At 39.4% G+C, this 22,021-nt stretch overlaps 1 protein-coding gene across 4 annotated transcripts in view; it reads right to left on the reverse strand.

Moving 5' to 3' along the window:
- The window catches only part of CEP89 (centrosomal protein 89), a 76,514-nt gene that overhangs the window by 39,576 nt on the left and 14,917 nt on the right, over nt 1-22,021 (reverse strand). For 2 of the 4 annotated variants that reach the window (XM_029075098.2, XM_029075096.2), the window contains exons 5-13: nt 20,097-20,205; nt 19,551-19,582; nt 16,799-16,853; nt 13,680-13,898; nt 12,831-12,973; nt 5,481-5,531; nt 5,205-5,288; nt 1,990-2,093; nt 245-360 (exon numbers count right to left, since the gene is read on the reverse strand). In XM_029075098.2, the coding sequence (XP_028930931.1) occupies nt 245-360; nt 1,990-2,093; nt 5,205-5,288; nt 5,481-5,531; nt 12,831-12,973; nt 13,680-13,898; nt 16,799-16,853; nt 19,551-19,582; nt 20,097-20,205 (913 nt within the window). Of the gene's footprint in view, nt 1-244; nt 361-1,989; nt 2,094-5,204; nt 5,289-5,480; nt 5,532-12,830; nt 12,974-13,679; nt 13,899-16,798; nt 16,854-19,550; nt 19,583-20,096; nt 20,208-22,021 lie in introns of all 4 variants that reach the window. The other 2 variants (XM_029075097.2, XM_029075099.1) reach the window with 2 other exon arrangements.

Here is a 22,021-nt window from a genome sequence, read left to right on the forward strand (position 1 = left end):
CACCAAATACTTGAAAAAATTGCTCAATTTTGTGGTTTCTTTGTCCTGGATAGATTTCGCCTAGGTTAGAGAAAACACAGCTACTAGTAAATATGGGCAATAACCTTGATTCTGCAAATGGTAAATTATGAAGCCCCAAATGTTTAGATCAAGGGAAGAGCCTACACAAGCAAGAGTGTGAAATGAATATGAGCCCTGAGAGCCCTTGAGTACTCACTAGCAAATTCAAGAAATCTTTTCTCACCTTTTTGATCATGTTCTGGTTGAATCTCTTTCACTTTGGCTTGATGAATTTCAAGTTGCTTCAACAACACCCCATTTTCTTCTAAAACTAGCTCTGCTTGGCTTTGGAGTTGCCTCCTGTGATGGTGATTAATTTGAGAATTAAAATATTCATTTAAAATTTCTAAAATAAAAATTTGCTACATACTGATTCTACAGAAAAGTTGTGAAGAGGAATAAAATATGCATTTTAAAGGGCTACCTGCTCTCAAGGAAATGAGGTATTACTAAAGATAGTATTACTTTCATTATTGTTCAGCAGTATAGCATCCCCTATTCGAGTACCTGTGAGTATATGTTCAGAAACGACTATATGCATGAACATTCTCACAGTGGTAAAGCCAAAGAGATTTACCCCAATGATCAGATTATTTGACTTACTCCAAATCAAATCTGAAAAAAGATACTCCTTCCTGAATCAATCAATGGTATTTATTGAGCGCTATGTGCAGAGCACTGTACTAGGAGCTTGGGAGAGCTAGTAAACCAAACTAAGATGTAAATTTCAGAAATATGAACTCCTGGTGACCCTGGGAAAAATAATGCTCCCATTTCAACATACAACAGCTGGACTAGAAAAACTTTTTGAGCCAAAGATAGGATGTCTGATTTGTTACTGAATCACTGATATGATTCAGGTAAAAGCAAAACAAACCCACAAAACCTCACCCAGTGGATGATCCCTACTGCTCTCTGAACAAAGTTTAAAATAATCATAATTATGGTATTTAAGTGCTTACTATGTGCCAGGCACTGTCCTAAGCACTAGGGTGGATACAAGCAAGTCAGGTTGGACACAGTCCCTGTCCCACATAGGGCTCGCAGTCTCAATCCCCACCTTAGATAAACTGCTTCATTCTGGCCCATTCATGAGCACATTAAAAGGAAAAGACCGATGAGGAAGTGCAAGTAGGCAAGACGCAGGCTACGGAAAAAGCTAATGTCATAAAATGGACTGTTCAGGAGGCAAAATTCTGCAATTACAGCAACCAGCCCTAACCATGGAGTCAACTAACTCTGATGCCGGTAAGGCCTGAAACCAAACACAAACTATTTAAGAAAAATTATCTTGTATGGTCGGATAGCAGTCTAGATATGAAGTTACAAATTTTAAATGTATGTTGTCCCTAAAAATAACAAGTTTCCCTGAGGTTGCACTTAAAAAATATCTAGAAATTTAATCTGAGGGGTAAAAAAATCAACAGCCAGTACATGTCATTTTTAAAAGCTACTTGGAATTTCAAATGAATCTTTAAATCACAAGATTTGAATAAATTTTAATAAAATTAGGATTTCAGTTTGCTCATCTGTAAAATGGGAATTAATTCCTTCCCTTCTAGACTGTAAGCTCACTGTGGGCAGGGAACATGTCTACCAACCCTGTTATATTGTACTCTCCCAGGTGCTTAGTACAGTGCTCTGAATGCAGTAAGTGCTCAATAAATACAGTTGACTGATTGAAAGTTTAGTTATAAATAATCTTGAAAAAATGAAGAAAAAGTTTCACATTCTTCCATATTTTTAGGATTTATTCACAAAGGATTGTGTGAGATTCACTGCAATTAGAATATAGTGGTGATTCATGTTTATCCCATTATTGCTGAATTTACACAATCTTCAATAAATGGGAAAACTGAGATCAATGCTTCCATCTTTATCCATTTTAAAGATGAACAAACATGCAATCCCCAAACAAATATTACTTGCCATTCCTTGCTGGTAATAGGACTCCGTTTAATCAACTGTTTGTGCAATTCTTCATTCTCTTTAATGACCTCTTCAACTTGTATCCTAATCATCCTCATTTCCTCCTGAATTACAATTTATGAGAAATTTGCATGAACAATATCACTTTGGGGAAAATTGTTATTAAATATGTTAAAATGTTAAACATTAATAACTCCATAAGCACTTCAGTAATTATGCATTTATCTATGCCTATTTAACTTCATAGTTAGGATGGTAATGTTCCTAATCATTTATCATGATGTAATCCTAATCATAGTGTATTTTTGGTTTTCATCTCTTTGCTCATGTGGGCAGGAAACCTGTCTGCTAACCCTGTTGTACTGTACTCTCCCAAGTGCTTGGTACAGTGCTCTACACATAGTAAGTGCTCAATAAATACCATTGATTGATTGATTGTTATGTTTGTGTTAGTCCTAACTCATCCGTTACACTGTAAAGATAGGACTAACTACTGTACTATAACCTCCAACAGTATTTAGGAAAGTACTTGTACTCAACGAGTACTTAAAAAATACCACCTACTAACCAGTATTCCAGATTTCTACATTTTGAGCAACAAATCCTTAAGAAAAATGGTTGATACACCAGAATTCTACTGAAACACTAAGGTTTTTTATCTTGCTTTGAATGGAGATTTAGGGGAAAAATCAAGAAACTTTTCATTTTCTTGCCAACAAATTTATAAGATTATCTTCATTTAGATAATCTCATTTTTGCAAAAGTATGATCACCCTATATTTTACTCCATAAGTGGCCTTTTTACTTCCCAGTATCATAACACTCAGTACTGTGTTTCTTTCATATGACATGGCCCTGGCCCCCAAGACCTGACCCCTGAACCCCAGAACCTGACTCCTAGGCCCTCGACAAGCTATTTTACCAACCTGATTTTGCTCAAGTTGGCCTTCGAGTCCCGCTTCCAAGGAAGAAGCAGGGGGAAGCTGGCGAGTTGCAGCTTGGCTACACCACCTACTCTGAGTGTAAACTTTCAGACTGAAAGCTCCTTGTGGATAGGGAATGTTTCTTCCAACTGTGTTGAATTTTACTCCCTTAGGACAGTGCTCTATGCACAGTAAATGCTCAATAAATACACGCAAGCACCCCAATTAAAATGGTATTTGCTTTCACTGTTTTCCTTTCCTGTGAGATTAGCTGATAGTCTAACATTTCCCTTCCCATCCAAATGTACTCTCAAAAACATTTATTGACTATTGGAAATGCTTTAGAAATCTCAGTAAAACAGTCTCTGCCCAATAGTCTCAGGCTAAGAGGACAATCTTGAAACATTTAGAAAGAGATTATTTTGACTGCTGGAAGGTTTGTTTTGTTTTATTACTGTTGTAAATCTCAATTTTTGTTTTTTGTGAATTGAACTTCTTCTCTCTTACACTAGTATACATTTATACTGTTTGCTTCTGTGGACAATGCTGGCAACTAGAATATAATTGTGCATTTTAAAAATGATTACCCACATAAGGATTTATAAGAATAAGAGATCAAAAGCAAAATAAACTGCAATTACTTAAATACTGTCACCTAAAATAACTCATTTTTAGAGAAAATTTGTCTTCAATAGAAGACCGTTCAACTCATAAGCAGTCTGGGGAAAATGATTAAAATTGCTTTTTTCCACATATTTGGATGGAATACCTAACCCAGAAAAAATGATATGACTTCAATTTTGTCTGGGGAAAACAATTAAAATTGCTATTTTACTAAATAGTTGGATGGTATTTCTAACCCAGAAAAATGGTATGACTCCAATTTCATTCCTTTTAATGAAGAGGAATTTCACATGCTCTCATTTAGCTAGACTGAGAAAGAAAATTAAAGCTTTAAAGCAAGATTCATAAAATTTCCCTACTTCCCAAGTTGACTAGAAGTACCTCCATTAGACTATAAGCACTTTGAGGAAGGGATCGGGTCTACTAACTCTATCGTAATCTCCCAAGCAATAGGTACTGGGCTCTGCTCCAAGCAAACGCTCTGTAAATATTACTGATTGATAGACTGCTTGGTTGAAAGCAGGATAATAGATGTCTTAAGGTTCCCTACGGGCCTCTGATTCTTTGCAAAATAATTTCCTCACAAGATCCTGCTGATTCCAGGAAATTACTTCATCGTCAATGGTATCTACTGAGTGCTTACTGTGAGCAGAGCACTGCATTAAGTCCTTGGAAGAGTACAATACAACGGAGTTGCCGACACATTCACTGTGAGGCCCCATTGGCTTAGTGAGTAGAGCAAGAGCCTGGAAGTAAAAAGGACCTGGGAACTAATCCTGTCTCTGCCACATGTCTGCTGGTTGAGTGGATGACTTGAGAGGAATAAAGTAAGCAAGCTGGGGTGTAGTGGGAGTAAGTGAGAAGCTGATTAGGGGAGGGGAGAGCTGAATGGATGCCTTAAAGATGGTGATCAGGAATTTCTGCTTGATATCGGGAATTTCTGCTTGATACAGAGTTTAATGGATGATATTGGAGGTTTTTGAGGGGTGGACAGATATGTGCAAAAATATTTGAAGTCAGGGAATTCAGTAAGAAGGTTGATGCAGTGATCAATCCTGGTTATGACAAGTGCCTGAACCAGTATGGTAACAGTTTGAATGTAGAGGAAAGGGTGGATTCTGGAAATATTGGAAAGGCAAACCAACAGGATTTGGTGACAGACTGAATATGAGGGCTGAATAATGACAAGATTAAGAGCTTGAGAGACAGGGAGGATGGTGGTGTTTTCAACTGCGGTAGAAAATTTAGGAGGAAGAGAGGATTTGGCAGAGAAGATGAGAAGGTTAGTTTTGAAGATGTTGAGCTTGACTCCATTAGCATGGAAGCTCCTCAAGGGCCGGACCCAAATCTTTTACTGTATGTTCCCAAGCTCTTAGCATGCTGCTCATTCATTCATTCAATTGTATTTATTGAGCGCTTACTGTGTGCAAAGCCCTGTACTAAGCACTTGGGAGAGTACGATATAATAGATACAATCTTGCCCAGAACGAGCTCACATTCTAGAGGGAACTCACAGTGCTTCTCACAGTGAGTGCTCAGTAAATGCTGCCCCTGAGAACGATGAGGAGAGCTACAGGTCTAACTTTAGGAACACCAGACTGAACATTATTTCATTTAGGATATGACTACATTGGAAACTTTCCCATTTTAGAAGATTTACCCAAATACCTCAAGTGTAACATTTAGATCATCTTTTTCTTTCATTCTGTCTTCGTAGGCTAGTAGTAATGGTGACAAATACTTCATATCCAACTGAGGAGAAACAGATGAAAGAAATTAATTTAAACACAAAGTCTTCCAATGATTATAATAGTAGCAAAAAATTTTAGAAAATACTATACTTCATTTGGAAACTATTGTTGGAATCTAAATACCTGCTAGTGTTCAGGACTACCCCAGAAAATGCTAATGTGAAAAGTAAAGAAAGGAATGCCAGACACTTACCAACCAAGGTGGAGGAGGTCCTTCCATTGGGAGGCCTTCAATTTTTACAATCTAAGAACAAAACCGAAATAGAAATTAAAATGGTTTTACCCTAAAAACTTCACATTTGGCCATCCTTAACATTGATGAAAAACAAAGTTGCACTTAATAGAGCACTCTGCACACTGTAAACATTCAATAAATACCATTGATTGATAATACTTAGCTTCCTAGGAAACCTATTTCCTCTTGTTTCCAAGACAGCTCCACTTGGATGTATGCTGGCTCCTCCAACTTAATCTGTCCAAAACTAAACTACTTATTTTCCCTCCTAATCCCATATCCCCAACAATCTTACTATCAGTTTGGTAAACACCACTCTCCTGAAACAGAAAGCTGCTGCCCTGGAGTCATCTTTGACTCTTCACTGTCATTCAGTTGTCACATCCAATCAACTGCAAAGTCTTGCTAATTATTCCTCCAAAACATTTTCCAGAAGCATCTCACCCTCTCCACCCAAACAACCATTACAAATTCCAGCACCAGACATATCATGATTAGATTACTATATTGGTATATTTACTAGTCACCCTGACTCCAGTCTAAACTTCATCGGCTATTCAAATTATCTTTCCACAAGGTTGTACCGCATGACTCTGTTCATTTTTCAGAAACCTCTAATGCCTAACCATCTATCTTCACATCCAACACACATTCCTTACCAGTGGTGGCTTCCAGGTTTTCCACCAGCTTTCCCCATTTTATATACTTTTTTCACTTGCCCCTCACAAGCTCATCTTCTAACTGCACTTTGCTTCCAACAGTCCTACCTCTCATCCTTCCTTTCCAAATCTCTCTCTGGTCTGGAACTCCTTCCCCCTCCAAATTTACCAGATTACAGCTCTCCCCATTTTCATAGCCCTCCAAACATCCCAAATTCTCCAGTAAGCCTTTCCTAATTAGTTTATATCACCTTGAGACACCACCTTAACATAGTACCCAAAAGCCAATCTTGGTGCTTATGTGCTTTATTTCCTAACTCCACCACTTAGTGTGTGTTTGTGTGAATATACACAACAAATATATATATGTACATATCTATATATATACACACACAAAGTCACTCAGCAGAATCCTGGCTCCACCACATGTCTGCTGTGTGACCTTGGGTAAGTCACTTAACTTCTCGATGCCTCAGTTACCTCATCTGTAAAATGGGGATTAAGAGTGTGAGCCCAATGTGGGACACGGACCATGTTCAACCTGATCAACTTGTATCTACTCCATTGTTTAGAACAGTGTTTGGCACATAGTAAGTGCTTAATAATTGTGGCATTTGTTAAGTGATTACTATGTCCCTGGCAATGTACTAAGCCCTAGAGTAGATACAAGGCAAATTGGTTGGACCCAGTTCCTGCCCCACTTGGGGTTCACAGTCAATCCCCATTTTAAAAATGAGGTAACTGAGGCAGAGTGACTTAAGTCACTCATAGTTAAGTGACTTGCCCAAGGTCACACAGAAGTTAAGTGGTAGAGTCCAGCATTAGAACCCAGGTCCTTCTGACTCCCAGGCCTATAATGTATCTACTAGGCCACACTGCTTAACAAGTACCATAACAATAATTACATATTCATTCACCTATGCAACTAATGTATCTTGCTACCATATGCTTGTTTGTCTTCCTGCTCCCACTATCTGTAAATAACATTTGTCTATCTCCCCAACTAGATTGTAAACTCCTTGAGGACAGTAAGAACAGAGGGACTTAGAACAGAGCCTTGGGGAACGGCATGGCCTAATGGATAGAGCACGAGCCCGGGAGTCAGAAGAACCTGGGTTCTAATCCCGGCTCTGCCACTTGTTGGCTGTGTGACCCTGGGCAAGACACTTCACTACTCTGTGCCTCAGCTATTTCATCTGTAAAATGGGGATTAAAACTGTGAGCCCCATGTGGGACATGCAATGTGTTCAATCTGATTAGCTTGGATCTACTCCAGGGTACCAGGCACATGATAAGTGCTTAACCAATACCATAAAAAAAATCCCACAATTAGGAGGTGAGAGACAGGAAAAAAAGGTGAAAGAAGGTACTCTCTTGCCATTATAGTAGAGAATTCAATGCCTCCTCAATTATCCCTACCCCTGACTTGAAAATCCAGAAAAATTGCTACCCATATTTTTGATTAAATTATTCTGCTTCAAGTGATATTGATTTGATGTATTTAGGGCAACAATAATTCAAATCAACTTTCAATAGCATTTTTGAGACAGTAAAAGTGGCTGTAAAAAACATACATAAGACATCTCTCAGAACACATTCAGTGAATCATTTGTGTTTAAGGAAGGTAACTACTAAATGCTTTCACTTGTTTTACACTTCAAGGTTGTATCCATACAATGAAATCCTACTTCATTTTGCTAATCAGGTTTCATAATTATCATCATGAGCGGTATTTATTGAGCACTTTCTGTGTAGAGAGCACTGTACTAAGTGCTTAATGGTTTAGGTCTTTTAAAAAGGAATTGACTTTCAGTAGATATCATAGGCTTTTATTACCATAATTCAAAGTGTCTAAAACAGATAATGGGTTTGGTAGTAATTAACAAAATCACTATAAGGGACACTTTTAACTAACTGACATGGTTTAAAAACAACTTATTTTCTTTGAAAACAGTCAGTGTGGCTTAGTGGGAAGAGCACAGCTTGGGAGTCAGAGGATGTGCATTCTAATCCGTACTCCATCACTTGTCTGCTATGTGACTTTGGTTAAGCCACTTAACTTCTCTGTGCCTCAGTTACTTCATCTGTAAAATGGGGATTAAGACTGTGAGTCCCACATGGGACAACCTGATTACCTCGTATCTACTCCAGCACTCAGAACAGTGCTTGGCAGTAGTAAGCACTTAACAAATACCATTATTATTATTACTCACACACCAGTGTAAATATTGCTTAAGAATGCAGCCTCCTTCCTGAACTGTTCTTTACTTTCACATCGCTGAATTCTGCCCACACATACAAAATCCCTGAGGGCTTTGCCACTAAGTATAAATTATACACTTCAGTCTACAAGCAAACCTAAAAAGCACAGTAAATTCTGGTAACATATTTATAAACAATAAGGAAAATAGACTAAGTTGAGAAATATTAAAAAGAGCAGAGTATCTCTAGGGAAATGTAATGCAAGCTATACTGTCAGGAAGAATTAGCAGGAGTAAAATGATTCTGTCCTAAAATGGTCTTTTCGTTTCCTAAAACAGTTTAGTGAAAAGAAATCTCAATCACAGTTCACTGAGCTTTATAGAATTTGCAGAAGATGTATTGCTTGAAGAAAAGTGGAGAAGGGAAAAAGAGTTGAAGCAGCACTGAGTGCATGCATATAAATTACTGAGAACTGAAATGCCTAAGGACTAATATTGTCAGGAATGTCTTTATTAACATGAGCGTTTTTCTAATACAAAGGTTGTTAATGTTCCCCTGCTTGATGTGTAAGGTTCACAGCTTCTCATATGTTTTAGTTTTCACACAACCTTCATTTTGAATTTGAAACTGTTCATTTGGAATATATTCTCTATAATTGTAGTCACAGGAGAAATATTAACTTTTGAGCAGTTTCATATATTTCATTATTCTTAAAACTCTTTGGAGAGAAAGGCTATATAAAAGTAATAATGTCTTTTTTATATTGCATGAAACTTGAATAGGGGTTTGGAAATTATTTCACCTGAATGATTCCTAGGAAGTTTCTCTCTATTTCACCGACAACCAGGTAGTTAATGCTACCGTCAAGTAGCCTCCCAGTGGCAAATTTTGACCTCCCTCTGACAACCGTACCTGCCCATCACTGAACAAATGTCCATCACTAAGTCAACCCCCTAGCAACAATGCTAATTTTATTGTGACTATTCATGTTTATAGAATTAACCTACTTCCTGAATGTTCCCAGAGCATACCCCACACTTCGGTTCAATGCAATGTGTGTTCCCCCAATCCCAGGGATAAAGGTACTTTGTGTGATGGCCCAAGAAGTATGGCTCTTCGTACACCTTTCCCAATATAACATACCTCTCCGACCAACCATCCTAGAACCTGAACCCTGATGCTCATATGATGTATCATTCCCCATGGACCAACTGCCCTGGACCCCAAATTTCAATACTCATCTAGTTCTCTGGATTAAGCACCTCAAATCATCAAATTTCCCAGTATTAGATTGCCTTGATTCTTGAGTATAGGATGTCAGTTTATACCCTGGCATGTCCACTCTTGCCAGCAAGTGGAAGACAATCTGAAGCTGCTTGGTCTTCCCTTCTTATACTACTGAAGTTGATTCATTTCAAGGTTGTGCACAGACTGGCTTGCCTCTGGTTCCCTTTTTTTAAAATGGTATTTGTTAAGTGCCAGGCACTGTATTAAGCACTAGGGTAGATACAAGCTAATCAAGTTGAACACTGGTTGGACAAAGTAGATGACCGTTCCCTAAAGCTGTCCACATATTTTCCCATCCTTAGTATACAATTTTATTTTCAAAGGTCTCTGGTTGGGAATGCTTGTCTATAGGCTTCTAGGTGAATGCCCAATCAAGCACAAAATTGCTTAATCAGGCATGGAATCATCCACTCAGGATGAAAAGACCTGATTTAGGTAATTCAGGAATCACCCATTGCACTTGAATTTTACTTATTTCCCAAGAATGAATGTTAATCATTTCATAAACAGAGATACCCTCATAACCAAATCTACGGGCAGATTTTTAAGGATGAGCAAATAACCCAAAAAGTGAGGACTTGTTATACTCACTGATGAACTAACACAGAATTATTACTGCAGAACTTTAATCTGAGAACTTCCATCAGAGAAGCAGCGTGGCTCAGTGGAAAGAGCCTGGGCTTGGGAGTCAGAGGTCATGGTTTCGAATCCTGCCTCTGCCACTTGTCAGCTGTGTGACTGTGGGCAAGTCACTAAACTTCTCTGTGCCTCAGTTACCTCATCTGTAAAATGGGGATTAACTGTGAACCTCACATGGGACAACCTGATTACCCTGTATCTGCTCCAGTGCTTAGAACATTGCTCTGCACATAGTAAGCACTTAAATACCAACATTATTATCTGTGTACACTGTTCAAGTGCTGACTTTGTGCTTTATGGTCTGAGCCTCAGGAGTTGTGAGGTGCTTAAAACTTTTGGAGTCAGTTCGTTCTTCTCTATGCATTTAGCATAATAGGTTGTTCGGGAATTAAGAAGCATTCCTCTGATCAAGCTTGTCTGTCTGGATAGACACCATGAGATGTCACAGACTTGGTTCCATGCAGATGGCATTGGACAAGGTTTGCATAACAATGCCAGTTTTCCTTAATACAAGGTTCTTCAAAAATCTAACCCCTTTGTTATTGTATAACTAAGGATAACTTTAAAAAGTTGTGGAAATCACATTAACCTCACTATCAAAGATGATTAACTGTATGGAATAATTATGTCTTCTTCTAGATCTACTTCAAGGCGCTCTATCAGCTTTACTCAACTTACATACAGGCTCTCTTTCCTTGCTACATATCCATTTGCATTCTTTGCTCCTCCCAAGCCCAGACTTTAACCGTACCTGCCTGTGATTCCCCCCTGTCATTCCCCCTGACAAGACTCCCTCCTCCCACAAATATGCCAGGCCACCTCTGTTCTTGTCTTCAAATTTCTCCTTAAATCCCAGTTCCTCAAAGAAGCCTTCTCTCATCACATCAACTCAGCAGCCACCCACAGCATTTATGTATTTATATCCATACTCAGCACTTATGCACACTCAATTGTATCTTCAATTATTCTGCACTTTCATTTTAACATACTCATGCTGCTTCCTACCTGTTATATCTTAGTTCTTCCTCTTGCTACCATTATCTGTAAATTATTCAAGTCAGTCCTATTATATTGCCCACCATTGAGGGAAAAAGTTGTATTTTTTCCTTCTGGTTTGTTGCTTCAAGTGCTTAAGTGTTTCATTTTTTAATGGCATTTGCTAAGCACTTTCTATGTGCCAAACACCATTCTAAGCACTGGGGTGGATCCAAGATAATCAGATTGGACACAGTCCCTTGTCCCACATAGGGGTCAGTCTTAATCCCCATTGTACAGATGAGGAAACAGACACAGAGAAGTTAAGTAACTTGCCCAAGGTCATACGGCAAACAAGTGGCAGAGGTGGGATTAGAACCTAGGTCCTTCTGACTCCCAGGCCCTTGCTCTATCCATTAAGCCATACTGCTTCTCCGTGTTCTGCACACTGTTGATGCTTGATAAATGCAATTGATGATGATAAACAGTCAACATTATATACAAGATATAAAGATAACATAGATTTGCATTCTTGGAAGACGAAGTAGTTTGTACATATTATGGTGGTTTTAATTATTATTATGGTATTTGTTAAGCCCTTACTAGGTGTCAAATACTGTTCTACGCACTGGGGTAGATACAAGTTAATCAAGTTGAAACCAGTATCTGTCCCAAATGGGGTTCACCGTTTAGGCAGGAGGTAGAACAGGCACTGAATCCCCATTTTATAGATAAAAAAACTGAGGCACAGAGAAGTGACCTGGGGAAGCAGCGGCATGGCCTAGTGGATACAGCATGGGCCAGATCTAATCCGAGCTCTGTCACTTCTCTGCTGTGTGACCGTGGGTAAGTCACTTTACTTCTCTGTGCCTCAGCTTCCTCATCTATAAAATGGAGATTAAGAGTGTGAGCCCCATGTGGGACATGGACTCTGTTTAACCTCATTAGCTGGGATCTACCCCAGTCCTTAGGACATAGTAAGCATTTAACAAATATCACTTAAAAATGCAGAAAAACAAAAACAAAACTTGCCAAAGGTCATACAGCAGGCAAGTGGTCTTCTGACTCCCAGGCCCATGCTATTTCTATTTGGCCACTCAGCTTCTCGATTGAAAATTTTTAACCTTCCTAAACATTTTTAGCATGTTAACTTTCAAAAATCCTAAAAATAACAAATTTTTTCACTATTAAACAAATAACTAGGGTGCTTTCACAAATTTCAAGAAAACAAGAACATTTTTCAGCAAGAGTCTGGACGTTATAAAGGTCCTTCAAAATGTTCTAAATCCTTGGACTGGCATTGAGAGTCCCATATTGGGCCAAAACTGTTTCCACTCTGATAACTTTGTATCTAACCCAGTACTTAGCAGTTATGAAAGACTTAATAAATTGCTGTAATTATGATTATCATTTGAAGCAGAAGAATGCAAGTAAATTATAACAAGCAGTAAAAAACCTCAGCAAGCCTATTTCAAACTCACTAAGAATCTATGGTTGGGATACACAGAGAGTTTTCCGCTGTTGAGTGTCAAATCAGAAACAGTACCTCTTCTTCTGACAACTGACGGAATTTAGTCTGATAGCGACTCAGTTCTACATTCAAACGGTGGACCATCCTTTTCAAGTTATCATTTTCATCCACCAGCTCCTGGGCTTGTTGTCTTAAGGAAAGCAATTCAGCCACCTCACCTGTTTTTTTTAATAAAAAAAGTTATTAAACAACAAAACAGATTTGTTTATGCAACAACCTAGTAGTAAATGATTTCAAAATGATATATAACTTACAAGTATACTGATTGAGCATTTTTCAACCTAAAGTAGTGCTAATATTTCTCAAATGAAAATATTGGTTCATATAATGCTTTATCTAGATTCATGTGAACAAGACTGACACAATATTTTTACTATGCTCTATCTGTAAAATAGGGATAAAATACCTTTTCATCCTCCGCCTTAGACTGTGTAGTGGGACCGGGAGTGGGGAAGAACAAAAGGAGCAAATCAGGGCGACGCACAAGGGAGTGGGAGAAGGGGAAAGGGGGAGCTTAGTTTGGGAGAGCCACCTGGAGGAGATGTGCCTTCAAAAACACTCTGAAGGCAGGGATGATAATTTTTGGATTTGAAGAGGGATGGTGGTCCAGGTGTTGCATTTACTCTAGAGCTTAGGACAGTGCTTGGCACAGAGTGAATGCTTAACACCTGAGTTATTATTGCCATTATTCTGGATTTATTTAGGGTCCAAAAGGCACTTAGATTCAGATCTAAGGCAGATTACCAAGAATCATAAAGCCTCTTGCTACGTGGCTCCAAGCACTATGACATATGAATAATAAATTTAGAAAACAAATAAAAGTACTACTTTTGTTCCAGATAATTAGCAGTTGATTGTCCTCACCTTCCTCATGAGGATTCATTTCTGTTTCTTTAGGATTTCCATTTTCTTTTCCTATTTTCTTAAATTTTGTTTGTAGTTCCTTCATTTGCAGTTTCAGTTCTTTAAGTTCAAGGGCCATGGACTGGTTTATACTAGCCAAGCACCTATTTTCTTGTTTTAATTCTTGAAATTTATCTTTAGTTAAGTGCAACCGATCTTGACGCTTTCTACCAGCAACATCTATAGGTATGAAATGAGGAGGAAGAAACAATTTATTATTTGTTGGGAAGCTTTTTTTTAAGGAACAAATGAGGAAAGGAGATGAAATCCCCTTTATGCAATCATCAAGAGAATATTACTCAAACAATGGTGTTGAGTCGTTATTGTGTTCAAGCACTGTACCAAGCACTTGGGAGAGTAAATATGACGGTATAAAACAGACATTCCCTGTCCAGAAGGAGCTTACATTCTAGAGGGGGAGACGGACATTAAAATAAGTTAGAAATCAGGGAAATGGCAGACAAAACAGATATGTTCACAAGTCCTTTGGGGGTGGGGTGCATATCAAAGTCCTTAAGGGGACAGACCCAAGTACATAAGTGATGCAGAAGGTGGGGCAAATAGAATAGAGAAGTAAAAAGTTAATCAAGACAGCCTCTTGGAGGAGATACGATTTTAGTAGAGCTTTCAAGCTTCGGAGAGTAGCGGGGGTGGTTCATATCTTTTGATATGAACGGGGAGGGAGTTCCAGGCCAGAAAGAGGATGTGGGCAGGAGGTTGGCAGCAAGACAGATGAGATGGTGGTACGGTGAGGTGTTAGAGAAGCCAAATGTTCAAAAGAACTACTTGTAACTTCGGAAAGTTTAAATGTATTCTACCTGAAATAAAACTCTTTGGTAAACACGAAATTTGAGAAGGGCCCTAGGGTAAGTTCGGTACTCTTCAATTCAATGAAAATAGGAAACGCGAAACAGCGAGGCCAGTCTGGCATCAATAACTACAGCTGGGGGCTTGTGTCAGTCTTTCCTTGCTGCACATTAAACTGAGAAATCAGCTCCTTTGATGAAAAGCTTGCTTTTGCTGGTCTTTTGATTTCCCATTCTATGAAGAATGGCAGAGATTTACAGCCTGAAAATGACAGGTTGTTTTTTTCCTTCCTGTAATCAAAATAACCTATGGGGAATGTTGAAGACATTCACGATGAGTCTTCCTTCTGCCGCACGCATAGAGGGTAATGAAGCTGGGGAAACCCACGGAGGCTCCCAGGACGACGAGGATGAGAGGGTGGGGGCAGAATTAAAGGAGGGATGAGAATTTTGGTCCTTAGGCAGCACCATTGAGGGGCCCGATTTCTAGACTGTAAATTCAAGGTCAGAGACTGTATCTGTTACTTCTACTGGATGAATGGATCGAACTTACTGAGCACTTACTGGGTGGAGGGGACTGCATTACGCTGTATGCATTCTGTACAAACACAGATGTAGGTATGCATACTGTCCACTTAGGGCAGTGCACACAAAGATTCCTCAATAATGCTGCTGATAGATAAGAGTAGAGGGCAGGGCAGCTATGGTGTGATAAACAGGGAGCTTGCCATCACCGCAGCAGCTAAGGCACCCCCCTACTTCAATTCTAACAATGCCACTCTCAAGGGGGACATCACTAAGGTCTCTGACCCCTCCGGGGACTTGGGGAACTTGAGTAGAATGGTGGAGTGGATAGAGGAAGGGCCTGGGAGTCAAAAGGTCATGGGTTCTAATCCCCGATCTGCCACTTGTCTGTGTGACCTTGGGCAAGTCACTTCACTGGGCCCCAGTTACCTCATCTGAAAATGGGGATGAGACTGGGAGACCTATGTGGGACAGGGACTGTGTCCAACCCCATTTCCTTGTATCCACCTCAGTGCTTAGTACAGTGCCTGGCACATACTAAGTGCTTAACAAATACCAAAGTTATTATTATTAAGTACCTTAAGCCAGACAGAGCTTTGAGGCAGCCTTGGGGGCCTGCTTCAAGGGTCTTATTGAAGGCACACCTTCTCCAAAAAAGTCAGTCAGTCAGTTGGATTTACTGAGTGTTTACTGTATGCAGAGCACTGTACTAAGTGCTTGGGAGACTACAATATGACAATACAAACAGACACGTTCTCTGCCCACAACCAGTTTACAGACTACAGGGGTAGACAGACATTAATGTAAATAAATTACAAATATATACATAAGCGCTGTGGGGCTGGGACCAGGGATGAATAGAGGGAGCAAATCAGGGCAACACCTAAGGGATTAAGAGGCCTTCACTGCCTAAGATCTCATTTCCAATTCTCCCACTCCCTTCTGTGTTACCCTGATTTGCTCCCTTTATTCACCCTTTCCTCAGCCTCACAGCACTTATTGTAACTTGTTTATAGCAGACAAGTGACTGTGCCAGGATTGGAACTCAGGTCCTTCTGACTCCCAGGCCCATACTTCTTCCACTAGGCCACGCGGCTTCTCTGACGTTCTACTTCATTAGCTTGCTTTGCTGAATTCCACTCTCTGCTTTCTCCAGTCCATACTTCACTCTACTGGCTGGATTTTTTTTTATGGTATTTGAAAATCAGTTACTATGTGTTTAGTACAAAGTACTGTACTCTGCACAGAGTAGGCGCTCAATAAATATGACTTAATGAAAGTGCCAAGCATCTTTCTTAAGTGCTAGGAAAATGAAAATTCAATACCTGTTCTCCCCCAAACGTTATATTGAAGTAGATGAAGCTTTTATTACTTTTTAATTAATCTGGAAACCAGAACTATTACCCTCTAAAGTAAAAGGGTCTCAATAACATTAGAACACTGAGAAGCAGCATGGCATAGTGGATCGAGCACAGCATGGAGTACTGGATGCAACATGGGCCTGGGAGACAGAAGGTCATGGGTTCTAATCCTGACTCCACCATTCGTCAGCTGTGTGACCTTGGCAAAATCACTTCCCTTCTCTGGGCCTCAGTTACCTCATCTGTAAAATGGGGATTGAGACTGTGAGCCCCACATGGGACAGGGACTGTGTGCGCAACTTGATTTGCTTGTATCCATCCCTGTGCTTAGTAAAGTGCCTGGCACATAGCAAGCTCTTAACAAAAGCCATAATTAACTCCGACTAACCTGGGGATGGTGGAGGTTTGTCAGTGAGTAACTTTTCAGCTGGAAGTTCTCCATCCTAGCCAAAAAAAAAAAGTAATTAAAAATTTGGCATAAATCTCATATATGTTCTCCATCACAACTAAGAGAAGCAACCGCAGTAACTACCATCTCTGTTCCTGTCATCGAGGCCCCCGCTCTCAACAACTCTGTGCACAATGGGCTGCATGGTTACGACAGAACGGCAGCTGAGCGCCCTCGGCATCCTCCCCAAGAAGTGGCAGAGGCCTGCCCCTGTGCCGTCGAGGAAACTCCATCCCACAATGCTTCGCGCCACCCTTGGTGGGAAAGAAGCAGCGTGGCGCAGTGGAAAGAGCACGGGCTTTGGAGTCAGGGCTCATGAGTTCGAATCCCAGCTCTGCCACTTGTCAGCTATGTGACTGTGGGCAAGTCACTTAACTTCTCTGTGCCTCAGTTCCCTCATCTGTAAAATGGGGATTAAGACTGTGAGCCCCACGTGGGACAACCTGATTCCCCTGTGTCTACCCCAGCGCTTAGAACAGTGCTCTGCACATAGTAAGCGCTTAACAAACACCAACATTATTATTATTATTAAAGAACTTAATGTGGTTAGGGAATGTGTCTATTGTTATATTGTCCTCTCCCAAGCACCCAGGACAACGCTTTGCACACGGGAAGCACTCAGTAAATACGAATGATGAATGAATGAAAAGAGAATGGCACCGACAGCAAGAGACTTTCAGAATACCCCAGGAAGGCTGGTGATTGTGGTAGCCGTAGCTGTGATGGCGGATGTGCCTTGGACCCTGAGCCAGGGTGGGGCCTGGAATTCTCCTTTAACTGCAACACCCTACTGATTTTTCCTTTTATTCTGGGTATTTGTTCTTGTCTTTTATGCTGTTCTAATGTTTTATCACTCCTCATGTGCCTGTCTCCAGTCCTCTCCCCAACCCCTACACTATACTGAACTTCTTGAAGGTCAAGGACCATTTACAATTCCTTCCTAGGTATTCTTCCCCAGTACAATACTCTGCACATAGTAAACACAATGAATACTATCAATACTATTACTTTTATTAGAAACTTATCAGCTTAATAATCAAAAATAGAAAATGGGTTATTTCTTCAGCCTTGACAGCATTTCTCATTGAAATGCTTTTGCTTACAGAATACAAATTAATGAGAACTAATTAGATTGTCAAGAGACTCCTTGAGTATAAAGATTCCCTAGGATGTGATTCAAGGTGTTCTGATTTTTCTTCTTAACTATGTAAATGACTAATGACTTTGCTAAGCAGTTAGAGGTGAGTGTCAAGTACTGTTCTCAGTCCTTCAAAATACTTTTAAAGATCTTTAGGCCAGCACAGCACTGGTCCAGTCTTAGAATCTGGAATTAATAATCAATGGTATCTACTGAGTGCTGACTGTACAAAGCACCGTACTAAGTGCTTAGGAGAGTACAATAAAACAGAGTTGGTAGACACATTCCCTGCCCACAGTGAGCTTACAGCCTAGAGGGGAAAACTATAATTTAAATGCTGGCTGTATTCATTTAGAAGTTCAAGAAAAAAATCATGTAATGGCAGTGAAACAAGAGCATTGAAATGCAAGAAACAAGATACGAGGTATAAAATCCTGTCTGCTGGTATCACCCCTGTGGTCTTGAGATTTCACCCTTTCTTAGTTTCCCATCAACTTGGCTCCCCACTCACATGGGAATAGTCCATTTCAGTCAAGCAACAGCAGCTGGGCCAACTGATAAGAAGAGGAACTGTTTCAGCTGTCACCAAAACCAGCTTCTGGAGCTGTGGGATCACTCTTGTCAGACTCCTGGCAGACAAATCAACTCCAGGAAGCCAGTAATGGGGGCATCAGCAACAGGCAGGGCAATTCCTCTTCTCAACTACCCTGACTGTTCCACATTCCAATAATAATAATAATCACTGTGGTATTTATTAAGCATTTACTATATGCCAGGCACCATATTAAGCACTGGGATAGATACAAGTAAATCGGTTTGGGCACAGTCCTTATCCCACGTGGGGCTCGTGGTCTCAATCCCCATTTTACAAATGAGATAACTGAGGCAGAGAGAAATTAAGTGACTTGTCCAAGGTCACACAACAGACAAGTGGTGGAGCGGGGATTAGAACTATTTGCCTGCAATTTCACCTCAGCAGGGAGACTAGCAACAGCAGGAGCTGCCATTTTCATCAAAGTAGTAGTGATGATATTCATTAAGCGCTTACTGTGTGCAGAGTACTGTATTAACTGGGAGGAAAGAGTTCACAGGTAGGAATTTTATGGTCATGATGACCATATCTCTACGTTATTTCTTTCTATTACTGGTGAATTCATTTGATAGTGAATCAACTATGAATCTATTTTTTAAGAAAATACTTGGGATTTTGATCATTTTCCTCACTTATTGTTCTTTGGAATGATACCGTATTTCTAATTTCTACTGAAAACGTGGGTGGGCCTCTCAATTACCTTAATGAATAAACAGTGCCACATAGTACTGCTAAATAATTGTATTAAGAATATTTCCTTAACAGAATTTCCTATTTGCCAATAAAATGGGTTAACATAGTCTGGAAAGGGCTTTTCTTCCTCAATAAAATGAGTGTCTTCTAATTTTGAAAGCAAGGGAATAAAATATGTTCTAGTAAGAGAGAATTGAGAAATAGTTATTTGCAAATGCTGGAATGGTATTTAGTACCCAATTAGCAAATGATTAACTCAGTACGCTTACCTCTAAAATCAGAACCGGATGCATGTCTTCTGCTAAAAATAGAAAGCAAAACTTTACTATTTATGAGATAATTTGCCTTATTCCCCACATTTCCCAACATTATCTTTCATATTTACTTATCTGAGGTGATACCAAAGAAAAATAAGAGTAGTAAAAGGAATACCAAGTTTGGTATGAGCCAAGTGTTCTAAATAGTGCCCTAGAAAATTCCTAAATCCTGCAGTACTACATGAAGTTGAACTCCATGTTTAAGAAGATTAAAATTCTCTTACCCCATTTTCGTTTAAATGAAAATAAAGTCACCCATTCACATGCTTCAAAAAACTTATTTTCAATTAAGATGAAAGAACATAAAGAAATATCACTATTGAACCAAATAGGATATAAAGGCAAGTCTTTCTCCTCCATTATCTTTAAATGTTCAACATTGCTAATTGACATATAAATGTACTTAAATGAGGAGAGATGAGATTCATTTTCCCACCCTCAAATAACATGGTTACTGTTCTTGTAAACTTTATTTTTTTAAAACATGAACTTCTTTACCTTTCACTGCAGTGTTCTGAGGTTGAGATGGTAAACCTGGAAACTCATCTTCCTCAGAAGAAATCCCATTCTCTTTGCAATCAACCCCAAGAGACCCTGCAGTTTTCTCCTAGTTTGACAAAGGTCAAAATTATAAATGTACAGATCTGAGTATTCTTTACAGGATTGACTTTAATACCTCATTTTAAAATACACTTTCCTAATGATAAGAAAAAAAAATCTTATCCCTGGAGTTGTAGGAGTAGCATTTGAGAACTAATTGGATGCAGTGCCCTAAACTAGGCATTTGGGATTTACAGAATAAAGACGTGATGCAGTCCCTGCCCAGAAGGAGTTTACACGCTAACACGAAAGGCAAACATAAATATTTATAACTATGAAGGTCAAAAATAAATCAAGCAGACACGTATACGAGTGCTAAGGAAAGTGTAATTAAGTTCATACGTGCCTGTATACCCAAATCATTATTTAGAATTAATGATCATGATGCTTCATAATCAGGAACTGCAATTAAAAACTCTTTAACCTTAATAAGCCTATTTAGAAATGTCTTTTCAGTGAACAACGGAATTAGAGCATTAATAAAGTCATGCACCCTTAAACAAAGACTATCTACAAAAGCAAAGTGAAGCACATTACTCAGTTGAACATAGAATTTAGATTTCTTCCCAACTCAATTTTCATCTACAATACCCCTCTAGACTGTAAACTCGTTACAGGCAGGGAATGTGTCTGTTAATTGTGCTATACTGTACTCTCCCAAGGGCTTGTACAGTCTTCTGCACATAATAAGTGTTCAGTAAATACGATTGATCGACTGATACCCAAATAAGTGAGGACCGAGTGTATTTTCCAGTTCACAAATATCTTACCTTTAAAGTCTGACCAGAAGAAATTTTGAAGGCTAGAGGGTGGAGGTGTTTAAGCCAGCTCTACATTTAGAATCATCAAGATATAACATCTCAACACCCTGGCCACCTCACCTACAACCCAGTCCAGTAAGAACAGCAGGGCACCACTTAACCCATGGATGTTTCAATCAATCACTATGTGCAGAACACTGTGCTTACTAAGCGTTAGCGATGTTTCTCAGATTTTCCGTGCAGCTTCAATTCTCCATAGCACAGTTCTTAGCCATAATTCTCTGGGAGACTTCCCTCATCCACCCAGTCACCAAGCTAAAATTTTACATTCTGGTCAAAACTTAGATGTGTGTCTACAAGATAAACTCAATAAAGATTTTGGTTGGTTATCAGGAATTCCTGCTCAAATAGGTAGGGGTTTCCAATTGATTGACTGACTATTCAGAGAGGGGCAGGAATACATAAGGGGAGAGTAGCTGGATCTCTTCACCAAGCCTTACCCTGCTGCTGCTTCTCCGAGCTCCGTTTTGCTGATTCAGATAGCCTTTTCCATTGCTCCGCTCCTCAAACCACTGCTTCCCATTCTTTGACAAGACTATATTTAATAGTCTTACGGACCCAGAATCATGGGAATTGGAAATGGAGGAGCTGTGGAGGTAGTGACTAAGGGAAAAAGGGTATGACCCCAGATGAGGTAGTGATTACTGTGAGAATAATTGCATGCACAGGCAGCTATGGTGAGAGGAATGGGTAGGGTGGCAATTCTACCAAGAAACTGTTGTGGAGAAGACAATTAGAATTAGCCAAGCACGAGGATGCAGAATGTAAGATTGAGGGAAGAGGATTATGGAGTCAAAAAGGAAGAAAAGTGTCAAAGTGAACATAAAAGAGAGGTTTGTTTGAGGTTTGAAAGTATTGCCTTGGGGAAAGTTAACTGGCAAAACAAAAACAACAGAAAAAGGGGAGCAAAAAACAAAACTACAATAGTAAAAAAAAAAAGGAAAGCCTATGAAAAACCAAAAGAATCACTTTCTTTTAAAGTGAAAAAGAAAAATGTATGGA

The sequence above is a fragment of the Ornithorhynchus anatinus genome, chromosome 11, assembly GCF_004115215.2.
Source record: "Ornithorhynchus anatinus isolate Pmale09 chromosome 11, mOrnAna1.pri.v4, whole genome shotgun sequence".
NCBI classification, from domain to species: Eukaryota; Metazoa; Chordata; class Mammalia; order Monotremata; family Ornithorhynchidae; genus Ornithorhynchus; species Ornithorhynchus anatinus.